The sequence below is a fragment of the Kogia breviceps genome, chromosome 7 (genome assembly GCF_026419965.1).
Source record: "Kogia breviceps isolate mKogBre1 chromosome 7, mKogBre1 haplotype 1, whole genome shotgun sequence".
Classification (NCBI taxonomy): domain Eukaryota; kingdom Metazoa; phylum Chordata; class Mammalia; order Artiodactyla; family Physeteridae; genus Kogia; species Kogia breviceps.
This window is the reverse complement of record NC_081316.1, coordinates 25094947-25120389: the sequence shown is the minus strand read 5'-3', so window position 1 is coordinate 25120389 and position 25443 is coordinate 25094947. Positions and strand designations below refer to the sequence as shown.

The following is a 25443-nucleotide window of genomic DNA, read 5'->3' as shown; positions in this document are numbered from 1 at the left end:
CCCTCTATGTCCTACTGGTTCACTTTGGGGTTCCTCCCATCTCCTTGGGGGTCAGAGTCCCCACCAGCGGCCAGCAGATGCCCTATTTGTGGGGACATGCTATCTCCGCATCTTCCAACACCACCATTTTGACTCCTCCTCTCTGGCTTTTTTAAAATGTTTTAAATTTTTTGGCTGTCTGCATGGCTTGCAGGATCTCAGTTCCCTGACCCAGGATTGAACTTGGGCCACAACAGTGAAAGCACTGAATCCTAACCACTAGACCACAAGGGAACTTTCCCCAACTACTGGTTTTTTGCAGTCTGGTTGAATGCCCCTTCAAAGTTCCCCCAAATTCATTTTCTGCTTAAGTGAGTCAAAATTGGTTCTTTTTCCTTGGAACTAAAAGGCACTGTATGAAATGAGCCACTTTGCTGTGGGCGTGGTCAGTACTTTCTTGGGCAGGAAAAGTTCTATTGAGGAAAGAGTCACACCTAGTATTTTGTCTTTGAACAGAAGATTAAAGATGATGTAAGGAAAAGCTCTGAGCCAATAGGGAACACAGAGCACCAAGGTAATGCTAGGTTTTGATGAGGAAGCCTCTATTGGTCTGTGTTTAAGTAATGGCATCAACAGAAGAAATCTGGTACTGTCCAAGATCTCTTCTTTCAGTTGCTACCATTGGGCGTGTCGCATATGTTGTTATCCTTTTGGGCCAATCACCGCACTCATGCATTTGATGAGATTTTATTTCCAGAAAGGCAGTATTCATTCTGGTTTGTCCAACAGATCACATAATCAAGGAGTTTTTTTGTTCTTTTTTAATGTCAATCAAGAAATTCCACTCTCAACGGCAAAAGTCAGACTATGCTGTTAAATACAGCCAAGATTGTAAGCATACAAATGTCATTAAGTCTACTGGATCTTAAATTATTCACCATTACCCACAAGAAAGAGGCAAAACTTTGTCCTCCTGAAAGGGTGTATCACTTTTTAGGAAACCAGTAGCGCTTCTGAAAGCCTCGACATTCATGATTATGCTAACAGCCCTTAGAGATGTATTTTACACTATCTGTGCTGACTCAGCTAGGAGCCAACAGGCTGGATGTCGGCAGGTAAAACACATCCCTGCAGACCTGTTACTGTTCATGATGACATTTGGAAAGCTCAAATTGCAAACCCAAAGGCTCCTCCTTTTCCATTCATGCATTATACACACACATATGAAGAGTTTTCCTACCAGTAACATTTAAAATAAGCACACTTAATAACTGCAAGTCACATGTAACATAGAATATTCAAATGTTTAGTTTTTAACTGTGCGTGACAAAGCTAAGACAGCCTACCATTCCAATAAAAAAGGCCGGGAGTGGGAGGGATAGTTTTAACACACCATTAGTTTATGCTACTGAGTTTTTCTACTGAAAGAAAGAAAAGAATACAAAATTTAGGGCCAGAAGAAAACACAGATTTCAGCCTCTGGTACCTCTCTAAAGATAAACCTTGTGCTTCCGTGTCCTGCCATCTGGAAAGCTTACTTCCTTCCCAGCCAGACATCTTCTAGCTGAGAATACAACAGTCATTAAGAATCTCATTGTCCCTGACAGCCCACACCTGGAACATGCACCATGCCTACCTGGCAATACAGCGGCCATGAAAGGTGAGAATACAGCATGCCTTGTGAGAGACTGTTGAAAAGGAGCCCCCTGCCCCAGTCACTCAAAAAAGTACTGATCACATTAACTACATCCAAGGAACCAGAGGGAAATAGCTGAGGACTGCAGAGAATCTACTCAAGCTGTCACTGCAAAGAGCAGAGTAAGAAGCATGCAACTTTACTCAAATCACATGCGCTTCACTCAAACTTTTTCCCTCAAACAGGTCGTCTCTGCCAACAGAACTAGCCTTCAGAGTCCCTCTGAGTTCCTCTCTCTAATCTAAGTTGCTCAAGCTAGTTTTAGTCTTTCCCAACAGGATCCAGCTGGAAAATATAAAGCCTTTGGAACGTAGCAGCACAGGAAATAAGGAGTATACAGAAACAGGAGATTTAGGAGAAGCCCTCCTGGTGTAGATTTAGAGACAAAAGCTCCAGACTGCCACCAGCAGCAGGATGACCAGCAGAGCTGTTTTCCCTGATATACTCGTCCCGTCATTTTTGTTACACAGGTTCTCCCGGCAGCAGCGGTACTGAAGCTCCTTCTCCTCTAAGGCTTTCGCAATGGCTTCGAAATTGCAACGGTCAAACATCCAACACCGGTAGTAAGTTTTTGTTGGCACTGTGGGGGAAATACACACACACAAAGATAAGCAATCAAGCAGGTAAAACTCTACACCTGTCTTTGAACTCTCAGTTCTACTTCTTAGAACTTATCCTGGGGAAATAGAGACATTTGGGTAAAAATATGTATCCCAGTTAGCTTATAAAGGGGAACAATTAAGTAAATAATGATCCAGCTCTGAATGGAACTTTTCCATAAAAGCAGAGTCTCATCAGAGCCAATACAGTTGTGTGTATGTGGAAGGCAACAGGCAATCATACTAATGTTTGAGAGAGTTACCAAGATTTTTAAACACATGCTCTCTTTGATCCAGCAAGCCCACTTCTAGAATTTATGAAGTTATTTGAAAAAAGGTTAAGATATATGCTCAAGAATGGTCACTGCACTACTATCTGTAGCAGCAAGAAACTAAAAGACAAACAGTAGGTTAATAAAAAAGCACTTGAATAAATTATGGTAGAGTTCCACACAACGAAGTTCCATGCAGATAAGGAATGCCACAGGACCATGTGTATTGACATGGGAGGAGTTTGAGGGTGTTTTTAAATGCAGAAAAATAGTTAAATTGGACTTCAACAAAATTAAACTTTTGTGCTTCAAAGAACACTATTTTAAAAAATTAAAAAGACAAAACCCACAAAAAGTGAGAAAATGTTTGCAAATCACATATCTGATAAGAGTATAGTATATAGAATATATGAAACACTCTTACAACTCAACAATAAAAAGACAACCCAATTAAAAAATGGGCAAAGGATATAGATACTTCTCCAAAGATATACAAAGGGCCAATAAGTGCATGAAAAGATGCTCAACATCATTAGCCATTAAGAAAATACAAATCAAGACCACCATGAGGATCAATTCACACCTACTAGGATGGCTATAGTGAAGAAATTGGAAAATAACAAGTGGTGTCAAGGAAGCGAAGAAATTGGAACCCTCAGATATTGCTCGTGGGAAGGTAAAGTGGTGCAGGTATCTTGGAAAAGTCTGGCATTTCCTCAAAAGGTTAAAAATAGTTACCATATGACCTAGTAATTCTACTCTTAGGTAAATATATTACCCAAGAGAATTGAAAACTATGTTCACACAAATGTTTATAAACGAATGTTCATAGCAGCATTATTCAAAACAGCTAAAAAGTGGAAACAACCCATATGTCCATTAAATGGTAAATGATAAGCAAAACGTGGTATATCCATTCAAAGGAATATTATTTGGCCATAAAAAGGAATGAGGTACTGATATATCCAATAACATGGGTGAACATTAAAAATATTATGCTCAGGGACTTCCCTGGGGGTGCAGTGGTTAAGAATCTGCCTGCCAATGCAGGGGACATGGGTTCGATCCCTGGTCCAGGAAGATTCCAGATGCCGTGGAGCAACTAAGTCCATGCACCACAACTACTGAAGCCCGTGTGCCTAGGGCCTGTGCTCTGCAATAAGAGAAGCCACCGCAATGAGAAGCCCATGCACTGCAATGTAGAGTAGCCCCCTCTTGCTGCAACTAGAGAAAGCCCGTGAGCAGCAAAGAAGACCCAATGCAGCCAAAAATAAATAAATGAATAAAAAATTTTAAAAAAGAATAGATTATATACTTCAAACAAACAAACAAACAAACAAACAAACAAACATTATGCTAGTGAAAGGAGCCAGTCACAAAGGACCACAACACTGTATGGTTCGATTTATATCTAAATGTTCAGAATAGGCAAATCCATGGAGACAGAAAGTAGATTAGTACTCCCTGCCAGGGTATGGGTGAGGGAAGAATAGGGAGTGACTGCTAATGGGTATGGGATTTCCTTTTGGGGTGATAATAACGTTCTGAAGTGAGTGGTGATAGTTGTACAGACTTGTGGATATACTAAAGGCCACTGAATTGCGCACTTTAAAATGTACTTTGGAACTGAGATATGTGAATTATATCTCAATAGAAAAAAGCCTAGATGCAGAACAATATGTAGAATGTGATCCATTTGTATAAAGTATATGTGTGGGGGTGAGTATACTCCTTTTCTCTGGAAAGATTCCCAAGTAATTTAACAGTGTTACCCTCACAGAAGACTATCTTTCAATTATACATTTCTCTGTAGATTGAGATTTAAAATAAAAAATCACTGGATGAGTTTATTTTAAACATAGCTTAAACTTCCTTTAAAAATCATTAGACTATTCAGTAGAGCAGGAAAATTTTCCAAAAGAATGTGCCATTATGGTCCCAATTTTTACACACACAAAGGAAAACGCAGGCCAAAATATACAATGCCAATTAGCTTATAGTGATTTTTTAATATTTAGAAAAATTATGTTAAATATTTTTTAAAAAGTGAGAGTTGAGAGAGAAGAGAAGATAGTTGTGCTAGATGCTGGGGACACACAGATATAGAAGGTTGGTCCTTGCCCTGGAATCATTTTCTTTTCTTTTGTGTCGGAAAGAAAAAAATACAGATGCCTATTTCCTTATTTAAGGCCAGTAACTAATTTATTCTATTTCATTCACAGCTCAGAACAAAACTTCTAAGTTTATAACTGCAGGTATAACTGTTCTGTCCTCCCCCTCAGAGGAGATGAGTGTTTGGCCTGGATTTTAATGAAGTTTGGTCAAGTGGCAGAGGCCAGATAAGAGTGTTCCAGTGACTCTACCTGCTTGGATCATAAATATTTAAGTGGATGCTTCTAATACTGTACTAAAGAACACTGTTGAATAGGACAAGTTCCTGTCTTATGTAGTGGTAATCAGGCTTTGGAACTGGGAAAGCATTAAAGTCACCAGAATGTTAATTAGGGAAGTCTAAGAGCTTGGGGAGAGCAGATAGTAATTTATTAATAATTGCTACCAATGAATCACTTACTATGTGTCCTGCAGTGAGCCAAGCACTTTACTTGAATGATCTTTTTGCATAACAACCTTCAATGGTGAGCTTCTCACCAAAGCCACTATCAGAATCACCGGAGTAAAAATGGATCACATCACAGAGTCACCGGAATGTTAAAGGTTCTCTCTCTGCTAGGCACAGCCTCCCCACTCTCTTTGAAGATTTGCCTTGAGTCTGCCTTTACCAAGCAGTAGTCCCCAGTTGCCTTAGGCATCCTTCAGCGTGTCCCTTATTGGAAAGGCCATTACAGAAATGATTGTTTGGCACTGTCATCAAAGGCTCTGCCAGACTCTAAGTACACGGTTTATATTTCCAGGACTTAGCCAGGATGCCAGTAAATAGTGGCTGAAGCAGCACCCATCTGTCTCTCTTCTAGACTGAATCTGCTCAGCACGATTACGCACATTTCTCCACTAACTGCCCCACTGACCCCAGGAGGTGAGTATCCCTGTTTCACAGCTGGGGCGAAAATGTGGCTAGATTAATTAAATAATTTCTCCAATGTACGCCTGGCCTCTGATTCGTGTTTAGGACAGTGTGCCTCGCCTCTCCCAGGCTGATGTCAATCAGAGTCGGAAGGGCATTTAGATGTTCTGTTACTGTCTGCCTTACTCTAAGGTCTGAATATCTGTATTTCAAGAACTGCTGTTACCACATGTCTAGCTGAAGTTTGGGGACCTATGTTCATGAGAAGAAGAAAACTATTTAAGATTCACATTATCCTTAAAAAAATAGATTTTATACTTGAGAGGAGTTTTAGATTCACAGCGAAATTGAGCAGAAAGTACACAGTTCTCATAGAGCCCCCGACAGCCCCACCTCCACCCCAAACAACCTCCCTCACTAGCAACATCTCCCGCCAGCACATTTGTTGCAACCGATGAACCTACATGGACTCATCCTCATCACCCAAAGTCCATAATTTACATTTGGGCGCACTCTGGGTGTTGTACATTCTATAGGGTTTGACAAATGTATGACACGTGTCCATCATTATAGTATCACACAGAGTCCTAGATTCCTTGCCTGAAAAATCCTGTGCTCCACCTCTTCATCCCTCCCTCCTCCCCCACTTAACCCCTGGCAGCCACTGACCTTCTCATTATCTCCTTAGTTTTGCCCTTTCCAAAACATCACATAGTTGGAATCATAACAATGTAGCTTTCCCAGAGTGGCTTCTTTCATTCGATAATACATACTTAAGTTTCCTTCATGTCTCTTCATGGTTTGATACTTCATTTCTCTTTAGTCCATTCTCTGGATGTACCACCACTTATTTATCCATTCATCTACTGAAGGACATCTTGGTTGCTTCCAAGTTTGGGTAATTATGAATAAAGCTGCTATAAACATCCATGTGTAGGTTTTTGAGTGGACATAATTTTTTGACTCATTTAGGTAAATATCAAGGAATGCAACTGTTGAATCTTATGGTGAGAGTACATTTAGTTTTTTAAGAAACTGCTAAACTGTGTACCAATTGATATTCCTTCCAGCAATGAATGAGAGCTCCTGTGGCTCCACATCCTCGCCAGCGTTTGGTGTTGTCAGCGTTTTAGACTTTGGGCCATTCTAGTAGACGTGCCTCATTGTTTACATTAATCATTTTTACAAAGCGTAACAGTTCATTATAAGATGAGTTAATTCTGGGGAATCTAATGTACAGCATTATGACTGTGGTTAACAAGACTGTATTGTCTATTTGCAATCTGCTAACAGAGTAGATCTGAAGTGTTCTCATCGCACACAGAAAGGTAACAGTGTGAGGGGGTGGATGTGTTGCTTAGATTGATTGTGGTAATCATTTCACAATGTATATGTATATCAAATCGCCATGTTGTACACCTTAAACATATACAGTTTTTATTTGTCCATTATACTTCAATAATGTTGGAAACAACTAAAATGAAAGTTTAACCATTCAGGTAGGAAGCAATGGGAATTGTTTCCTAGTCTAGTCTACTTCCCTCTTTTCCTTCTCTCCACCTCTGCCTTCTGACACACCCCCTTCATCAATAAAAAACAGAGGCAGGAAGAACTTCCTGGTGCCAAGACAGAGATCAGAGCTCAAAGCTTCTAACTGATAACCTAATACTTATTCTACACATACTATTGCCTTTATTCTCTCATTTGGAAATTATACTTTTTGTAGTGGGGGCTCCAAGAGACACAGACAATCAGGGTTAAGAAGCAGGTCTCTGTGCTCATAGAGAATTGGTGCTCAAGTATTTGTGGAGTGGATGAGTATTCTCTCTGGGGACTTCACTAGGCTTTTCTACAGTAACAATGAATTAATACAGTCCTCCAGGTGAGGCAGAGGAACTGTCCCCTACAGACTCAAGGACCTTACATGTAGGCCTTGGAATCTGAGCTGCATTCCAGGAGTTTATATCAAAATTATGAGATACTCCTGTTCGTTAGATAGGGTAGTTCTAATTCGTCCTTAATTATTGAAGGATTTTTCCTTTCTGGGGAAGTGAAACTCCTCCTCCTTTCTATCAGGTTTTTCTGAACATGTGGGTCTCCCAAGCCTTTTATGAGTTTACCTGATGTGCTTAGCATTCCTTGAGGTCAACACTGGGAAGAATTTACATAGAGGGTATGAGTGAACTAACTTGAGTGGTATTTTTACTTTTATCTCTTAGAGATGGAGGTCAGGGGGTTTACCTTGTACACTGACTACGCAGATCCTGAAACAGCCACTCCTCACCAGTATCATTTCCACACATTGATTCAATCCAGAACCACACCCAGCAAAAGCAGAGGGCATGCCTCTGCTGGTTTCTTGCCTCTGTCCACTATTTCCTAAATTCTATTTTAATAGGATTTATGGAGGAAGCGATTCCATAGGCTAACCAATTTGGAAAATGCAGATTTGACAAAATTTGTCAATGTTGACAGTTCCCTACCCCAAGCCCACGAGTGCCTTGTTCTCTGAGGCCACCAAGCCTCCTCGGTACCTACTGTTGCCTTTCTTGGGAACACCCTTCCTCTCTTAGTCTTTCTACTTCCCACTTGTCCTTTGAACTCAGCTTGAGTCCCCTCAGGACTCTGTACGTATTACATTCCCCACAGAATGAGACACGGGTATAAATAAAGACATCTGTGATAGCTACACAGGCCTCTTTCACAATTTTCATCATCTCCTTTCTTCACCTTTGTACCCCGAGCTCCTAGCTCAGGCTCTGGCACAGGGCAGGCTCTCAAAAGTTTGGGAGGCAGCCAGTGTTGCTGTTAAGAGCACAGGTGTTGGAATTAGATGGATTCCCACGTTCAGATCCTGAGCTCGTTCCTTGACCTTAGTCTGCTGTTGCTTAATCTGAGTCTCAGTTTCCTCATTTACCAAACGGGAATAAAATATTACCCCGAGTGGTAGATGGGAAATATTAAATAAAAAAACAAATGGAAAGTGCTTGGTGCGGCACACAACTGGTGCTATTAAATGGTAGGGCACAGATCTTTTCCCAGGCTCTCTTCATCCCGTTACACTCAGGAAGAGGGGGAGGGGGAGGCTCTTACCGGCTTTAACGATGAGACAAGTATCTTGATTACGTGAACAATTGACGGCAGTAGTGCAGACATTAGCTGGGTTAATACAGTTGTAGCACTCCAGGCTGTGACCTAGGATCAGGAAGAATGCCCGTCAGGACCTGGTAGACCAGCAATGACTCACCCTCCTGGCAGCGGAAGCAAGCCCACCAGCTCCATTAGTGTGGGTCAGAGGTCAGCAACTCAGAGTGGGCTTCCTTCCCACATATATCTGCAGCAGATATATGTTTCCAAGCTCAAACTACAGTTCCAGCAGCAGTTTTTTGGACCCTGAGGCAAGTGCAAAGGGAATTTCCAGATTTCAAAATCCATTTAACTGTGTAATTGAGAAACTTTCTCCTACTTTCAACCGGAAGTGATTACTCCGCAGTGCAATGACATATTAAAAGGAATCCATTAAGAGGATAAACTGACAGAATTCTATAAACACCTTCCAAGCAATGAATATGCTCTATCACATAACATTCTCACAGACTGATCATCAGTATTTGGCAGCACCTATCTGTGTGAAAAGACATGCTCCGAGACAAAATGCATGAAATCTCATTACCGATCAGTATTAACAGATGAACATCTGCAACCAATTTGATGATGGGGAACACTAACTTTTGAACCCCAAGTAAGCAAAATGTTATTTTCCCAGAAGGAATTCCATTCTTTTCATTAGTAGATCTGTATTATAAATAATTGTACTCAATTATTAAATTTTTGAATTCTGTCGATTAAAAACTTCGAGAAATTTGTTTTCTCTCTTATTTATATAAAAGCCTACATAATATCCTTGATTTTTGTCTCTTGGCCTGCAAAGCCTGAAATATTTACTATCTGGACTTCTGCAGAACAAGTCTGATGGCCTCTGGGATAAGGCGTCCTCACTGCAGCTGTTCTCTGCTGAGGGACTGACCCATCGCCAGAAGCAGTCGCAGTCAAGGGGCAGGCAGCAGCCACATACTTTAAACCCATGTGGGTGGGAAGACATGCACAGTGACACTGAACATGAGGGTAGACTTATACCAGAAGCAAATGCCTCTGGTTCCCCAATTTGAAAAATGAGTACCACTCCCACTCATGTTCTTAGTATTCATCTTTGGTGGCTAGACTGCAAGTTTCACTGGATTATTTTCCCTTCTCTGGTTTTATAACAATGGTGATGGAAAGAGATGAGCCATATTCCACATGTCTGATGGGAAGAGTTGGAAGCAAGTTTTCCTGATTCGTGTGGACATACTCTTTTCTACAATAAGAGATCACCTTCTTCCAGCCACGTGGCTTCTGCCACGTAATCAGTATTTGGAAGTACCTATCGGTGTGAAAAGACATTTTCAAAGATGAAATATGTAAAATCTCATAGAAGAATGGCATGGTTAAACCAAGACGAAATGTGGGCTTTAGAACCCAAGAGCTGACGTTTAGTTCTAAGGCCAAAATCTAGGTTCATCACCAGGGAGAGGAGTTCTCAGAAGAAAGTGGCTCCTCACTTCCTGAGCACAGACAGGAGTGAAGCTCTCTATAACATCTTTTTTAAAAAAATTAATTAATTTATTTATTTTTTGCCACGTTGGGTCTTCATTGCTGCAGGCTGGCTTTCTCTAGTTGTGGTGAGCGGGGGCTACTCTGTTGTGGTGCATGGGCTTCTCATTGCCGTGGCTTCTCTTGTTGTGGAGCACGGGCTCTAGGCACGCAGGCTTCAGTAGTTGTGGCACTTGGGCTCAGTAGCTGTGGCTCGTGGGCGCTAGAGCACAGGCTCAGTAGCTGTGGCGCACAGGCTTGGTTGCTCTGCAGCATGTGGGATCTTCCCAGACCAGGGCTCGAACCTGTGTCCCCTGCATTGGCAGGCAGATTCTTAACCACTGTGCCACCAGGGAAGCCCCTATAACATCTTAAATGGCCAGGATCAAACCTTCAGACAGAGGAAAGAGAGCTCACCTTTGGAACTTCTGTGAGGCAGAAATATTTACAGCTAACACAGTGTTCAAATACCTAAACTTTCAATCTTCAGAGAATTGCTATAAGAGGCAGGCTCAAGGATCTCCATCCCCATTTTTCAAGAGAAAACTAAGACTAAGATGTTAACTAACTTGTCAAAAGTCACATGGCTACTAAGAGGAGAGCTGGGACTCACACCCAGGCAATCAGTTCTGAAGCCAACGCTTGGTTTATTTCCCGTGATGTTCTTCTAATTGTCCTGAGTGGGAAAGAGAAGAAACCAGGACCAATTATGGGGGAGACCAGGTCAGGGGAAAGCAATAAGTCAGTGGCTGTTTGATATTCTAGCTACTTAGCCAGGGTGGAGGGGATCTTCTTCACACTCCGACTCCCTCAGGAAAGACCTAAATGCCCCCGAGACCTGTCACAGAACAGCTAACGGCGCCAAACCCAAGCCTGCTCCATAAACAAATGTAGACTGCTGGAAAGCAGATAAGACCAGGCTATTCTTACTACAGAAAATTCACTGGGTAGAAGAATTAAGACAATAACGTATGTTGTAACATAGCGAACCACGTTACAAACCTCCGTGACTACAATCAACAGACGTGTGGAGGGAGGTGGGTCGTGACTTCTGTCTTTTCTCAGAAAGGGAAAACTTGTTCAAACGTGTCCTTGGGCTACTTTGTTCTTTGCTTCAGTTTCCTCAACTGTAAAATGGGCGTAATAGTACTGAGCCCTCACAGGATGGCTGGAAGGATTAAATGAGCCAGGGTCCGGTACAGGCCCTAGTACCTAGTAAGCATTCACCATATGGGAGCTACTAAAGCTACAAGCTCTAAGACATGCTCCAACATGCAGATGCCTCTGTAGTGCCCACCGCATGGCTACTTCCTTTCTGCCTCCTGTCCCCACCCCTCAAAAATAACAGTTAGTAGTACCAACATGACACAGGCAGAAAATGACCTCTGATGTTTACAATGAAGCAAAGCAGGCAACACAGGTGTTCCTGCTGTTACAGAGGTAACAGAGGATCTCCAGCAGGCAGGGAAGGGTGGCCCTGTGAAGGAGCTGGGGCAGACAGTCTGGTGCCAGGCTTAGTTGGGTTCAAATTCTGGCTGCACCACTTTGGTGTGATATTTTACAAGTTATTTAATCTCTTTGGGCCTCAGTCTTGTCACCTGTAAAATGGCGATAAAAATAGTCCCTGCTCCACAGGGTGGACATGAGGATTAAATAAGTAAATACATGTAAAATGCTGAGAATTGAGATTGGCACGTGAATGCTGTGAGCAGCAGCGCCACACGGGAGAAGCCCAGGGCGGGCGGCTGAGCTCAGCACTCTAAAGATGGCATCCAGGGCTTCCCTGGTGGCGCAGTGGGTGAGAGTCCGCCTGCCGATGCAGGGGACGCGGGTTCGTGCCCCGGTCCGGGAAGATCCCACATGCCGCGGAGCGGCTGGGCCCGTGAGCCATGGCCGCTGAGTCTGAGCGTCCGGAGCCTGTGCTCCGCAACGGGAGAGGCCACAACAGTGAGAGGCCCGCGTAGCGCAAAAAAAAAAAAAAAAAAGATGGCATCCATCGGTAGCCCCAGAGGCTGGTGGTGAGTGCGGTGAAACTTAAGCAGCTCAGTGTAATCGCTCCCCACAAAAGCAGCTGTGTCACCCAGGATGAACTGTAACTCAGGAAGGTGCCCCACTCAGGGTAGGGCCATAACACAGGAAGGAGCAGTCACACCACGCTGGACCTGTAACACTGACAGCGAAAGAACCGAAGGTCGGCCGAGGTCTGTGGCATCAGCTTGGTCTTCCTGAGGCCTAAGAAAAAGTTTAGGGCCAAGGCAGACTACATGATCCAGATCCATGTCCCTCTGGACCACTCACCTACATGGCAGACGACAGCCAGGCTGAACAGGAGCCCGAGCAAGACGAACCCTCCTTTGCTTCCCATTGTGACCGGCTACAGGTTCTGGAAGGAAGGAACACAAAGTATTGTCATGAACCAACAGGTGATTGCCGGGTATCTCAGAAACCAAGAGCTGGAAGGCCTGGGGGCTTCAGGAAACATGGGAAGGAGTGAGCAGACCAAGAAAGCAGGGAACCTCTGGGCTGGGTGCAATGAACCGAGGGTGCTCTCAGGTGGGGCGGTGCTTGGTCCCTCCCTGGCTGAGACCTCGGCTTACTGAAGAAATGCTGCTGGGCCTGGTGGGAGGGGCAGCTGCAGGGAGTCAAAGCACACCGGGCCCACCCCAGCTCTCACCTACGGTAGCCATGCACCCTTGAATCAATTCAGTTCCTCTGAGCCTCAGTGTTCACGACCTATCTTCCCCCTCAGGGTCGCTGACTCAAATGAGAATATGAACAAAGTACGTAATGCAGCACCTGCAATTTCAGCTCTGCAGGCCCCACCCCCAGCTGCTGGCTGAACTGAGCCTGAGCCCAGTGAGGGCCACTTCTCCAGGCCACACCCCTAAGTGTATCAGATGGAAGGGGTAACTCTGGAGGGCACCAGTGTACATTCAGAACAGGAGGCAAAGGCTTAGCGTGCACAGAAGCTCTGCCTCCCCACCTCCTCCTTAATCGCTCTGGAAAAGTAAGGAGGGGTCCCAGGTACTTCTGATGACAAGTCCCCATGACATTAATGCCTAGATGTGGGGCAGTGAGCATCAGGGGAGAAGAGGGGAGGGCTGAAACACCTTGAACCCTCGTTTTACCTGAGCAGGAGGCCAAGACACAGGGAGGTTTTTTTTTTTTTTTTTTTTAGATTTTATTATTTGTTTTTTAAAGATTTTTTTTTTGATGTGGACCATTTTTAAAGTCTTTCTTGAATTTGTTACAATATTGCTTCTGTTTTATGTTTTGGGTTTTTTTGGTCCTGAGGCACGTGGGGTCTTAGCTCCAGGACCAGGGATCGAACCCACACCCCCTTCGTTGGAAGGTGAGGTCTTAACCACTGGACCAACAGGGAAGTCCCCACAGGGAGGTTTTTAACTTGCCTAAGTCCAAATCATGAGCAGTAGATCTAAGGAGTCTCCCGACCCTACCCTGACCTCCCTGAGCCCATCCTCCAACAAGGAGGCAGCAGCTGCTCCAAACCAGGGCAGCTCCACATTCTATACTCCTGGGCTGCACAGGCCAGGACTTCTGCCCGGTAGACAGACAGGGCTCTTGGTGGGTGGGCCCTGCCCTCCTCTGGGTTGGAAATGGCATCTCTCACACCTTTAAAGGTCATGTTATGCTCAGGAGTTGGCTGAGGAAGGCCAGGGGAGAACTGGGAAGCGAACAGGGCACAGCCTGGCGTTGCCCAAAGACGACGCCATTGAGTAAAGCCATGCCCTGGAGAGAGACAGGTCGCCTGCTGACATGTGGGAAAGTGGGGAGAAAATCTAACTGGGCCTGGCCTTTCTTTACAGGTTGAATACCCCCCACTTCCCTCTGGCACCTGCAACACCTACCACAGCCTACTAATGCCCCTCGCCACCGGGCTGACCCTCCCGGGGCGCAGCTGCCCATAGCACCCCTGCAGGGTGAGAACCTGAGGCTTCCCGAGGCCAGTGGTCAGAAGCTCAGACTCTGGGCTGGCAAAGACCTGGACACAAGATCTGGCTCTGCTACAGCTACCCAGCCTCATTCTCCTCACCTATAACAAGGGGCACGTACATGGATGCTTTCCCACACCAGGAGATTGAGGTGAGATAAAACAAGTTAACTATGTGCTTGACAGTCACAGAAAAGTGGTGGCTGTCACCGCTCCCCACCTCACCCTGGACTTCCTTTCTGACCACACCCAGACTTCCTGCCCGAAGTCAGGCATGCCCATATCTCCGGGTCAGACTATCAGCCTCTCCAGGCTCTCTTGTTCCCTGAGCCTGAGAGATGGAGGCAGCGAGGTCTCTGCATCCTAACAGCTCAAGGAGAGGCCCCAGCCCCTCCTGCCAGCACCTGATGCCCCTGCAATGCCCTCTGCCGGGAGTCAGACGGGTCAAGGGAGAGAATCACAGCGTTCCCGTGCCACCCACTCCCCAGCCAGTGGCCCAGGCCCAGCACACCCCAGCTCCCTGCCTGGTTCTTCATGCTCGGGGGCATCTGGGTAGAAAGGATGATTCACACACTCAGCTTAGACAGGCCTGGGGCTGGGAAGAAGTGCTGCAAGAGAACAGGAGAGGAAGGCACCCATCTGAGGTCCCCGAACAGGGACGCGGGGAGCATCAGACTCTTCCTAAAAGTTAAGAACATCTGCTTCCTCAGGCAGCCCTACTGGAGGAGGAGGGAGGGACCTCCTGATGGGGGCGGGTAGGTGCTGGAAGGGTGCCGGGCTGGCAGGAGCTGCAAGCTCCAGGAGACTTCCCCTTGGAATGGTCCTTGGCATGAATAACACCATTACAGCAAACAAAGAGGGTGCAGCGCAGTGAACTCGCCCTTGATGACGCGCATCAGAAAGAAGGGTCTAAGAAAGGCTCATCTCTTAACAAAAGCTGTGGAAACGGCACAGTGAACTGGTCTAGGGACAGGCTTTTTCATCAACCAGTGAACAAAGCCTTGAATATTTCGGTCTCTGCCACTTATTGCCGTGTGTTACTCAACCTCTGGGCCTCCCTTCTTCACCAAGTAAACACAGGGATAATCACACGTACTGCACAGCATGATCCCTGGCCAAAGAAGGCCGGCGTACAGCAAAAAAAAAAAAAAAAAAAAAGCAGTAGCCACCATGAGTATTACTGGGAAGTCATGAGGTTCCCAGGAAAGGAAATTGGGCAGGGAGGGGGTGCTGGGAGGTGAAGGGTGGGGAGGGTTGACAGAAGGTAGCATCAGGTCAGGAAGCTGGACAAACACTCTGGACTGGATGTGCAGGGGAGATCGCAGCCCCCAAACCTAAGGCCATCCATCTGGGTTGGATGGGGAGTGTCAAGACTGAGGTTTAAGTTCACAGGACTGGCTGATAGTCACAGCGGCTGTTTCTGTGACTTGGCTATGGGAGGGCCAAGATGGCAGAGAGAGGAAGTGGTCAGTGCACGGATGTTGAGCTGTTCGAATCGGAAGACCAGGTCTTCATTAACCACGACTAAAATATGAATTTCCAAGAGCGATACGTTGTTATGAAATGGCAGGGGTGGGGGACAGAAAATAGCTGATCGGTTTTTTTTGTTTTTTTTTTGTTGTTGTTGTTGTTGTTGTTTTTTTTTTTTTTCGGTATGCGGGCCTCTCACTGTTGTGGCCTCTCCCGTTGCGGAGCACAGGCTCCGGACGCGCAGGCCTAGCGGCCATGGCTCACGGGCTTACTTGCTCCGCGGCATGTGGGATCTTCCCGGACCAGGGCACGAACCCGTGTCTCCTGCATCGGCAGGTGGATTCTCAACCACTGCGCCACCAGGGAAGCCCTAGCTGATCATTTTAAAGCTATTTTATAAATGCCCCGCAAATGTGGATAGTAGTAAACACTAAGCAGGATTATTTATAATCTCTTATTTCTCTTCCTGACCTTTTACTTTTTGCCATACCTCCTCAAATATTCTATAATGAGCCAAGCATTATTTTTATAATTAGAAATCGGAAACTCCACACATTATAAAACTTTCCCTTTTAGTAGTCATAGATCACCTGTCTTCTGGCAAATCTGTTACAGAATTTAAAAAGAGAACTGAACCTCATGGCTCGAAACTCTTGCCCCTAGTCTAAAACATCCTCCATTTTAAATTTTAAAATGATGCCCAAAAGTTAGGTGTAGGCCCGATGGTAGATGAACCAAGAGAGCTGCCATTACTTTTCCAATCCACCCAACCAAACACTTAGATGCAACATGCATCCAGAAGACCTCATCACTCTTTTCTAAACATATGAAGACTCATTTAAAAGGATTTAAGGGCTTCCCTGGTGGCGCAGTGGTTGAGAGTCCGCCTGCCGATGCAGGGGACGCGGGTTCGTGCCCCGGTCCGGGAAGATCCCACGTGCCACGGAGCGGCTGGGCCCGTGAGCCATGGCCGCTGAGCCTGCGCGTCCGGAGCCTGTGCTCCGCAACGGGAGGGGCCACAACAGTGAGAGGCCCGCGTAGCGCAAAAAAAAAAAAAAAAAAGGATTTAATTATTGGAAACAGCCCAAAGTCATTCTGCCTCCCATCCAAGTACTAACCAGGCCCGACCCTACTTAGCTTCTGAGATCAGATGAGATGGGGCGCGTTTAGGGTGGTATGGCCGTAGACCCAAAGTCATTCTGGAAAAGGTCCACAGAATAAGATAGGTGAGCCTATTGGAAAACACCATTTGGGAGTCATAGGACATGTCTGGAGCCAGCCTTAGGGAGTCTGGACAGATTTTCCTGGGTGGCTCTGAAGTTGACTCTAAAGGGAATTCCTTCAGGGGCATGCCAAGTAGGCTTTTCACCAGAGGAATAAGTAACAGTCAAGGATATAAAAGCATTGTTTAAAATAGTAAAAATTTGGTAACATACATTTCCAACAAGAAGATGAGTAAATTACGGTACACTTCCATGGTGGGGAACTACACAGCCATGAAGAGTAACAGACATGGAAGCCTATTCACAATGTATTAAGAAAAAAAGCCAGTTTAAAAATAGCTATAGGGCTTCCCTGGTGGCACAGTGGTTGAGAGTCCGCCTGCCGATGCAGGGGACACGGGTTCGTGCCCCGGTCCGGGAAGATCCCACATGCCGCGGAGCGGCTGGGCCCGTGAGCCATGGCCACTGGGCCCGCGCGTCCGGAGCCTGTGCTCCACAACGGGAGAGGCCACAACAGTGAGAGGCCTGCGTACCGCTGAAAAAAAAAAAAAAAGCTATAATTTTATTACTTTGTCTTAAAAAAAAATACACACACATACATTCATACACACTCGTATAAAAAAATGCTTGGAACACCTTCCAACTTTTCTGAACATTTTGGCTCATGTGATTAACAGCATGGTAGAATTATGAGCAGCTTATTTATGCTTAAATATATTTTCTTAACAATGAACATTTTTATAGAAAGAGCTGTCAACATGAGTGAAGAATATTTTAATGTACTTATGTGTCATTTCACTTGCAGCTTAAGTTTTTATTTTTCTACTGCTCCACCTGATTAAGTATTAAAAATATATACCACCTTTCAAAATTTGCTACATTGAGGTAAAAAATATTTCATGTATATATATATTCTCCTATTGTCTAAAAATAGTTATTTTAGTCACACCCTATATTTGTAAAAAAAAAAAAAAAGAGGCTTGTGTGATTTTCTAGTAGTCCTGAAAGACCTATATTCTAATCCCACTCTGCTGTCAATTTATATTACCTTAAAGCAGTCAACTACTTTTCTTCGGTTCCTAATTTGTGAAGTGGTAATAATGATTTTATAGAATGATAAAATATAAAAATAAGACTTGAGGGTTTTAGAGCTCACTATGGGCTAAAATGTTACATGGTGCTTTAAGGAACAGACAATGCACACACAGTCCTGGTGTTACTCTGTCCTGGGCTTAGACCTGACCTGGAAATAATATTTTTACTATTAGGTGCGAGATTTCTCTATTTCTTCCAGTTTATCAGGACAGCAAAGTAAACAGCTATAAAAGCCAGGAGAAATGGTTGGGAGAAACCAGGGCTGTCCTATTTGGAAAAGTATAGTCAGAGACAGTAACCGTCTTCAAATATGGTATTGGCCACCAAGGAAGACAGGGAGAGGTTATTCTGTGTAATTTACAAAGACAGCATTAGTATTGATTAGGGAGGCATTCTGAGCTTCCTAAGAGCAACTGCTTGCTATAACTCCACCCTTTCCTCCCTCCCTGCCATGTGCCAGGCACTGTGCAAAGTGTCAGCACATATGGAAATCAATTCCCTTGGTGAAATGTGAAAAACTCCCCATCACTTGGAAATGTTCACACAGAGAGCGGAGATCACAGATAGAGATGATCAGAAAGATGTCAGCAGAAAGCAGCAAGGGGTTAAAACAAAAGATCTCTGAAGTACTAGAGATTCTCATCCTACAATAAGAACCAACCTGATCATTATTTATTCATTTCCACCCACCTGAGATGTAAGGGGAAGCTACAAGTTGCAAGGTGATTTACAAATACAAGCATCCCTAATCAAGTTCCTGAAAATGTTTTGGGTAGCCAGTTTATGGATAGTGCAAGCCTATATTCCATTATTTTAAATAGGAAAACAAAGACGTGTTGCTGTCCATCCAAAGACCTCAGCCAGTCCCCCCAAATATCTATCTATCTATCTATCTACCTATCTATGTATCTCTCTATCCATCTAAACAATCCAAATAAATGTGAACATAAAATATTTAACACACCAATGACCCAACAAACTGAAGGAATATATCGGTGGGTATATTTACTCTACAAGGTAAGTTCAGTCTTGGCACCTACCCCCAAGTCATCTCCACAACGATCATTTATGAGGCCACTGTGAGCTGAGCAGGTGCCATGCTAGGCACTGGACTACAGTGACTGCTGAACCAGGCGAAGCCCCACTCTTAAGAACCTTACAATCTAGAGGAGGTGGACACCAACTAATGCTAAAGACCAGGAAGAAAACAAAATAGGGTAACAGTACTGGTTCTCTAGCTTTAGTGGGCATCAGAATCACCTGGAGGGCTGTTAAACACAGATTGCTGGGCCCTGACCCTAGAAGTTCTGATTCTGCAGGTCTTGGGTGGGGCCCAGTTAGAAATTAGCATTTCTAACTGGGGACCACACTGAGAGCTGAAGATTCAAAGAGTGAGATGGACTTTGCCCACCCATGGGGATTCTGAAGACAGAGCAAGGGGGTCACAGCTGAGGCATACAGGTGGCCTCTAGAAGTGAAGAATGGTCCTTAACTGACACTCAGCCAGGAAATGGCACCTCAGTCCTCCAACCCCAAAGACTGTACTGTGCCAATAGCTTGAATGGTCAAGGGGAGATTCTCGCACAGAGCCACCAAAAAGGAACACAGCCCTGCTGACACCCTGATGTGAGCCCAGTGAGGCCCGGGTCAGATTTCTGACCGATGGAACTGTACGATTAATAAATTTGGGTTGTGTTAAGCCACTACGTTTGTGGTGATTTGTTTCAACAGTAATAGAAAATGAATACACCAACCTCAGAACTGGTACGTGGCAGAGCAGCATTTAAACCCAGGTCTGAGCTCTTAACCACAGTTAAACTCTCTGGTGGGGAAACTTTTTGTGAATTCAGCTTCTGAAATAAATTGGTTAACACAGGCCACCAGAGAAGAGATTTTTACATCGGCGACGTTGCCACAAGATTCACAGATGCCCAGGAGTATAGTTTCTGTTCCCGGGAGCCTGGAGCCTTAGAGGCTGATAAACTTTAAGGCTAGAAGTATTCTCAAAAATTAAACCCAACGTTCCTATTTTATAGGAAATTAACGGAGGCCCCAGGGGATGAAATTACTCATTCCCAAGGCAACAGGTTAGTTGCAAAGACACACTGGGTGGATCTTGCTTCTGTTTACCAGGGGCCAGTGACTCACAAGTAGCTTAACATTACCAGGAGGCCAGTAGTGTTAGTGGCTTGGGGCTTTGCCTCCTTATCACCTTGTACACACACAGCCAGGCAAGCTGAGAAGATCACTGATCTTACACAAAGATCACTCAGCTCAGAGAAGTCATTACATCAGCAAGTAGAGACAAACAGAAAGCCACCATCATAATGAACAGCCCCTCCCGGCTACTCTGAGGTGCCAGAGACAACCATCTCAGAACTCTGTAAACTACACAAATCGGAAGCTTCCTCAACAAGGAAGGATTCCAGGAATTCAAGTCTCTAGTTCTCCAAAGAGGGTCCTTGTCAGACAGCTTCATCACGGCCCTGCCCTTTGAGACTGTACAATGCAGAGCCAACTGTGTAGTGAAGATATTTCACAAGATTTAGGGTGTAGTAATAACATGTCCTCCGCTTTGGAAAATCTCAAGCACCTCTGCGCTTGGTTTTGTTTATGGCGTTTTTGTTCGTGAGGTTCTTCTGGAGCTGGCCCAGAATTTTTAATGCATTTCTTTTCAAGAGCTTGTACCTGCAGCCGTCAAAGCTGAATTCCATTAGACACTCGCTCTCCACACTCTAACATCCATTTTTATTTGGACTTTTACCTTACAAGCTACTCATCATAATGAGGTGTTTTCCTTATAGTTTTCTGTTTGAAAATACAGAAGCCATAGTTTCACACATTTGGTCCGCAGTCAGGTGTTGGAAGCCAACCTGGAGCCTCTGTGCCATGACAGGGTCATGGAACAACAATCCAAGACAGCGCTGCAGGGCAGGGCTGTGCCCCGGAAGCTGACTACATCTCTTCTGAGCTGTTTTGTAATTTTGTGCTTCTGCCTTGAAAAAGTACATGGGGGATTTGCCCCCCCTCCGACCCCCTCCCAAGCTTAACCGTGTAAAACATCCCCTTCCCCCTCCCAAACCAAAACTTATGAATTGGGACTTTTTAACAACAGCCCCTGGCTGGTGGGAGAAAAAACAAACAACCTGGAAATGTAGGGTTGTTTCTATGGAAAACACCAATTAAAAAAAAAAAAAAATGGCCCTACATGGGAGTAATAAATGATTATGGGTATTGTTGGTTCTGGTATAAGGATAAATTAATCATACAGAGTCAACTGCCAACATTGGAATTGTTGACTCATCCATTCAAACAAGGCGTCATGCCCAGAGAAACACAGTGATAGATTAAATTGTGAAATATATTGCAGATAATTTAGGGGTACATTGTTAAGACTTGTCCATGCGGACCTCTGGGACACATAGGAAAGTTTAGGAAACTTCCTCCTCCATAGTTTCTTTTAATGGCTTGTTACATATAAGCTTGGCTTTGTTATTAGTACAGATTGAACCTACTCTAAGAAAAAACAATGATGTTTTGAGAACCTTTAGAATTACTTTAAAAGTACATCTAGAAATATTAGGTACAATCTATTGTGAAAATCTTCTGAGGTTTTAGTTAAACACCTGATGATGTAATCACTTAGGGCATATAAATCTGACTGTGAGAAAATAAAGATAGAGAGATCATGCTTGTACATATACACAGTGTTATTGATTTATTTAACTTCCCCTCGCTGACGCTGTCCATCCCTCGGGTATTCCTGGACCTGCAGGAGCTGGACTCCCGCAGTCAGGCACCTCCCTCAATTAACATTCTGAGCTGTATGTGCCTTCCTTAGAGAACTGGGAGTAAGTTGCCCCCAACCGGGAACGTGGGTACTGAAACATTAACAGCCACATTTGTTCTCCACTTACCAGGTGTGCACAGAGCCCTTTCCACGAATTATCTCATTTAGTCCTTATAACACCCTAAGAAGTAAGGTCTGTTATTTTAGCAATAAGAAAATGAGGTTAAATAGCATGCTCAGGATTACGCAGCCAGTAAGAGCAGAGCCAGGACTCAAACTGGTGCCAAGCCCAGGCCCTTGACCACACATGAACTTCATCACTTCTCTGCAAGCAAACCATGTCAAATTGTACTTATTTTAGGAGCATTCCAGAGCCATCATCACCGACAGATGAAGCTAGACAACGGAAAGCAAGGTGGTAGGAAAGAGCCGTTTCCCTGATCTGTGATTCTCAGAATTGTACGCAAAGTAATCTTCGGATTATCTCGCCGGTATTTGAGGTCTCTCCCTTCTTTTCAAGAAATGTCTATCATCACAAGCAACCTTGATATGATGTGGGCTATGTCTCTAGGTTTGTAAAATGTATAGGCTGATTTGTTTAGAATGAAACAGAATTACTGCAGTTGAGAGTGGTGGGCAGGTCTCAGCTGGAGCCCCCCCTGATGTCCTTAAAAAACTGGCCAAGAACAGGATTTTTAAAAGAATCAGCTGGCCACGGCAGGAGGCACTTTCAAAGTGGACATGAGGCATTATAGGAAGGAAGGAAAGCACTGGTCAGAAGGAAAACCGGAGGAAGCCATGGCAACCAGGCCAAAACGCTATTTCACAAAGACTCCGAGGGCACGGACTCCGAGTTTCAGAAGTCACACAACTACTGCCAGGGTGAGTCACAAGCCCCAGCTCTTCTCCATGTGAGTTCGGGATAAGGGGTGAAGCCGCATTCGTCAGAGGAGAAATGGAACATTACCTGGTACATTTCCAGGATCCATGGAGGAAACCACTACTTAACGTTTCCTTCCTTAAAAGTCTGCCGTTAGATTCTATGAAGGGTACGGCCCAAGCTGGCCCAAGCAAACTAAAATTGGACTTAAAATGTCTAAGTCACGACCCCACCCTGCTGTTAAAAATTCAAAATGTAAACCTCCAGAGGAAGAGAAGAATGTCCATAACTTCCAGGGATGGCATTAACCTCCTTTCAAGGTGCGATGCGATTTCTTTTCCCTAAACTGCAAGAGCTTCCCTTCATATTCAAATTTCGAAACAAATACTCCCAGGAGAATGGAGGGCAGGGCCCGCGGAATCGGGGGTGTTTCGGAAAGCGCGCCCGCTACCCGCTTCTCCTTAATCGTATACAAAGGAATCGCCGGGAGGCTGCGGGCCGCGGGCGGGGGGGAAGGGCGCTGGTTCTCGCCGTCCCCGGGCGCGGAGGCCGGCGCAGGGTGGGCACGGCCCTCTCGGACCCTCCAAACCCCCCAGCCCCGCGATGGCAGGGGCCCGGGCCCAGCTGCCCATGGGCGCATGCGCCGGCCCAAATCCCCGAGTGGCGGACTGCGAGCGCGGCTCCGCTCCCCTCCCAGCCCCCAGACCTCACCTTCCAGCCCCAGTCGTCCGCTTCTGCGCGGGTACGCCTGCTAGGGTAGTCCAGTCCCTTTTTATCGCCTCGGCTGGGGCGGGCTCCGCCTCCTCCCGCCAGCCCCACCCCGCCCAGGCTCAGGCCTCGCCCAGGCTCAGGCCTCGCCCTGCGCGCCGCAGTTTGCCAGCGAAGGTCACCCGACCCGGCGCAATTGCGGGCTCCAGGCCCCGGTGCAGAAAAAGACCTGTGGTCAGGACTAGATAAAACCTTTATGATAAAACACTGAAAACGGAAAGTTTATGATGTTCTTCCTCCGATTTGTTATCGAAAACAAAAACAATATGTAACTCCGACTTATGAATTTTCCTCCTTTGTTGAAAAAAATATGAAAATGTTTTTCAAAATGTTTGTGTGCCCTTGCCAAGCTCCCAACTGGCCCGGCTGTCTGGTTAGCCAGCCTGACTGCAGCCTGAGGCTCCTTTCTGCTCTCGGGCTCTGGTAGCCTCCAAGTACCCTTCAGCCATAGTCAACTCTGACTTGTTTGGAACCGAGATGAAACTGCTCTGCTGTGGGTTTTTTTTTGGGGGGGTGGGGGTGGCTGGCGTGCCCTGCAGCTTGTGGGATCTTAGTTTCCCGACCAGGAATGAAACCCACGCCCCCTGCAGTGGAAGCCGGGAGTCTTAGCAGCTGGACCGCCATGGAAGTCCCTAGAACGTTATTTTTAGGTGAAGATGTAATCTGAAGTTTCTGCTTATCACTTTGTCACTACTCACTGCAGAACCGGCTTAAAGAGCGCCATACAAGGGGGAGTGGGAAAAGCAGGCCAAAAGTACAGGTCTTTCTCCAAGAGATTAACTTCTGTTGGGGACTGTGAGACTCTGAGGATCAGGATAAGAAGGTATTGCATCTCAGGACTGCTCATGTTGAATCAGGAGTGGAGGAACCCATGACAAAGTTCAAGCAGGGGAAGTCATATGACAACTGATCATGCCTTCTACCATGATCCTCTGATGGCTTTGAGATGTCAGGGAATGAATTTCATTTGGTGATGCCTTCATCTTGGTTTTTCTCTATAGAAACAGGATTCTCAAATCAGAAAGATTTGCTTTGATATTTAAAGCGTGTCTGCTTAAATCAGCTAATACATGTGTTTCCTATGATACCTTGTTTACAAAGCTCTTCCACATGCATTTTCTATGCATCCTATAAGCTCTTCCCTCCTTTAAACTCTCTTGGGTTCTGAGATGCCACTCTCTCCTGGTTTTGCATCCAGTTTCTTGACCTTTCGGTCTTGAGATTCTTTTCCATTACCCCCTCATAATGTGGTGTTGCCAGAGTTGGACTGAGAACCATGGCTGTATGTTTTCCCTGGGAGACTATAGTGCACCCACTGTTTTACCTTGGGAATACTGTTGGCCCTCCATATCTGTAGGTTCGGCCAACCAACTGCAGAATATGCAGTTACCAAGGGCTGGCTCTATGACACCATTTTATATCAGGGGCTTGAGCATGTTTTGGTATCTGTGGAGGTCCTGGAACAAATCTCCTGCAGATACCGAGGGATGACTGTATGTATGTTTGCAGATGATTTGCAAATCTTTATTCTCCAGTCCCGACCACACCCTGGATCTTCATATCCAACTGATTACTGGACAACTCCATTTGTATGTCCCACAAACATCTTGAACTCAAAATGTGTCCAAATCTGAACTCATCTCCAATGTTCCACTGCTTTTCCTGCAATTTATTTTCATAAATGAAGCCCTGTACCTGGAATCAACTTCTATTTCTTCCACTCCAACTCCTGCAATCACCAACTCCTGCCTATTTTATCATTTAACTACTTCAATTTCATCCTCTCTTCACTCTACTCCTACTGATACTGCCCTAACTCATGCCTGTAGCATGTCTTACTTGGGCCATTACAATTCCTTCATACCAGGTTTACAGGCTGCCCATGTTAATACCTGCATCTCTTGCCCCTTCTCTACTTATCCTCCTGCTGGAGACCTGGCTGGTTTACCTCTCTCCAGCCTTATGACTGACTTTTTACTTTCCATTTAATTTTTCCCTTTTCTCATCATCCTTCCTGGAATACAATATGCCTGCAGTTGCTATCTTGCAGTCATTTTAAAGATTA

General features: G+C 45.1%; 1 protein-coding gene across 1 annotated transcript; it reads right to left on the bottom strand.

Annotated features, from left to right (window-relative positions):
- Positions 1-1264: 1264 nt before the first annotated feature.
- On the bottom strand, positions 1265-23864 carry CD59 (CD59 molecule (CD59 blood group)). The gene is made up of 4 exons (XM_059068121.2): positions 23322-23864; positions 12499-12583; positions 8662-8763; positions 1265-2255 (listed from the first exon to the last, which is right to left on the bottom strand). Exons 2-4 carry the CDS (start codon positions 12563-12565, stop codon positions 2053-2055), a joined length of 372 nt encoding a protein of 123 aa, XP_058924104.1. The 5' UTR covers positions 12566-12583; positions 23322-23864; the 3' UTR covers positions 1265-2052.
- Between the last annotated feature and the right edge of the window lie 1579 nt (positions 23865-25443).

Excerpts from the sequence above, each read along its gene's own strand:
- CD59 (XM_059068121.2), bottom strand. The coding sequence starts at position 12,565 with ATGGGAAGCAAAGGAGGGTTCGTCTTGCTCGGGCTCCTGTTCAGCCTG. Across the intron at positions 8,764-12,498 it reads GGCTGTCGTCTGCCATGTAG|GTCACAGCCTGGAGTGCTAC; the intron begins GTGAGTGGTCCA and ends TCCTGATCCTAG. Across the intron at positions 2,256-8,661 it reads TTGTCTCATCGTTAAAGCCG|TGCCAACAAAAACTTACTAC; the intron begins GTAAGAGCCTCC and ends TTTCCCCCACAG.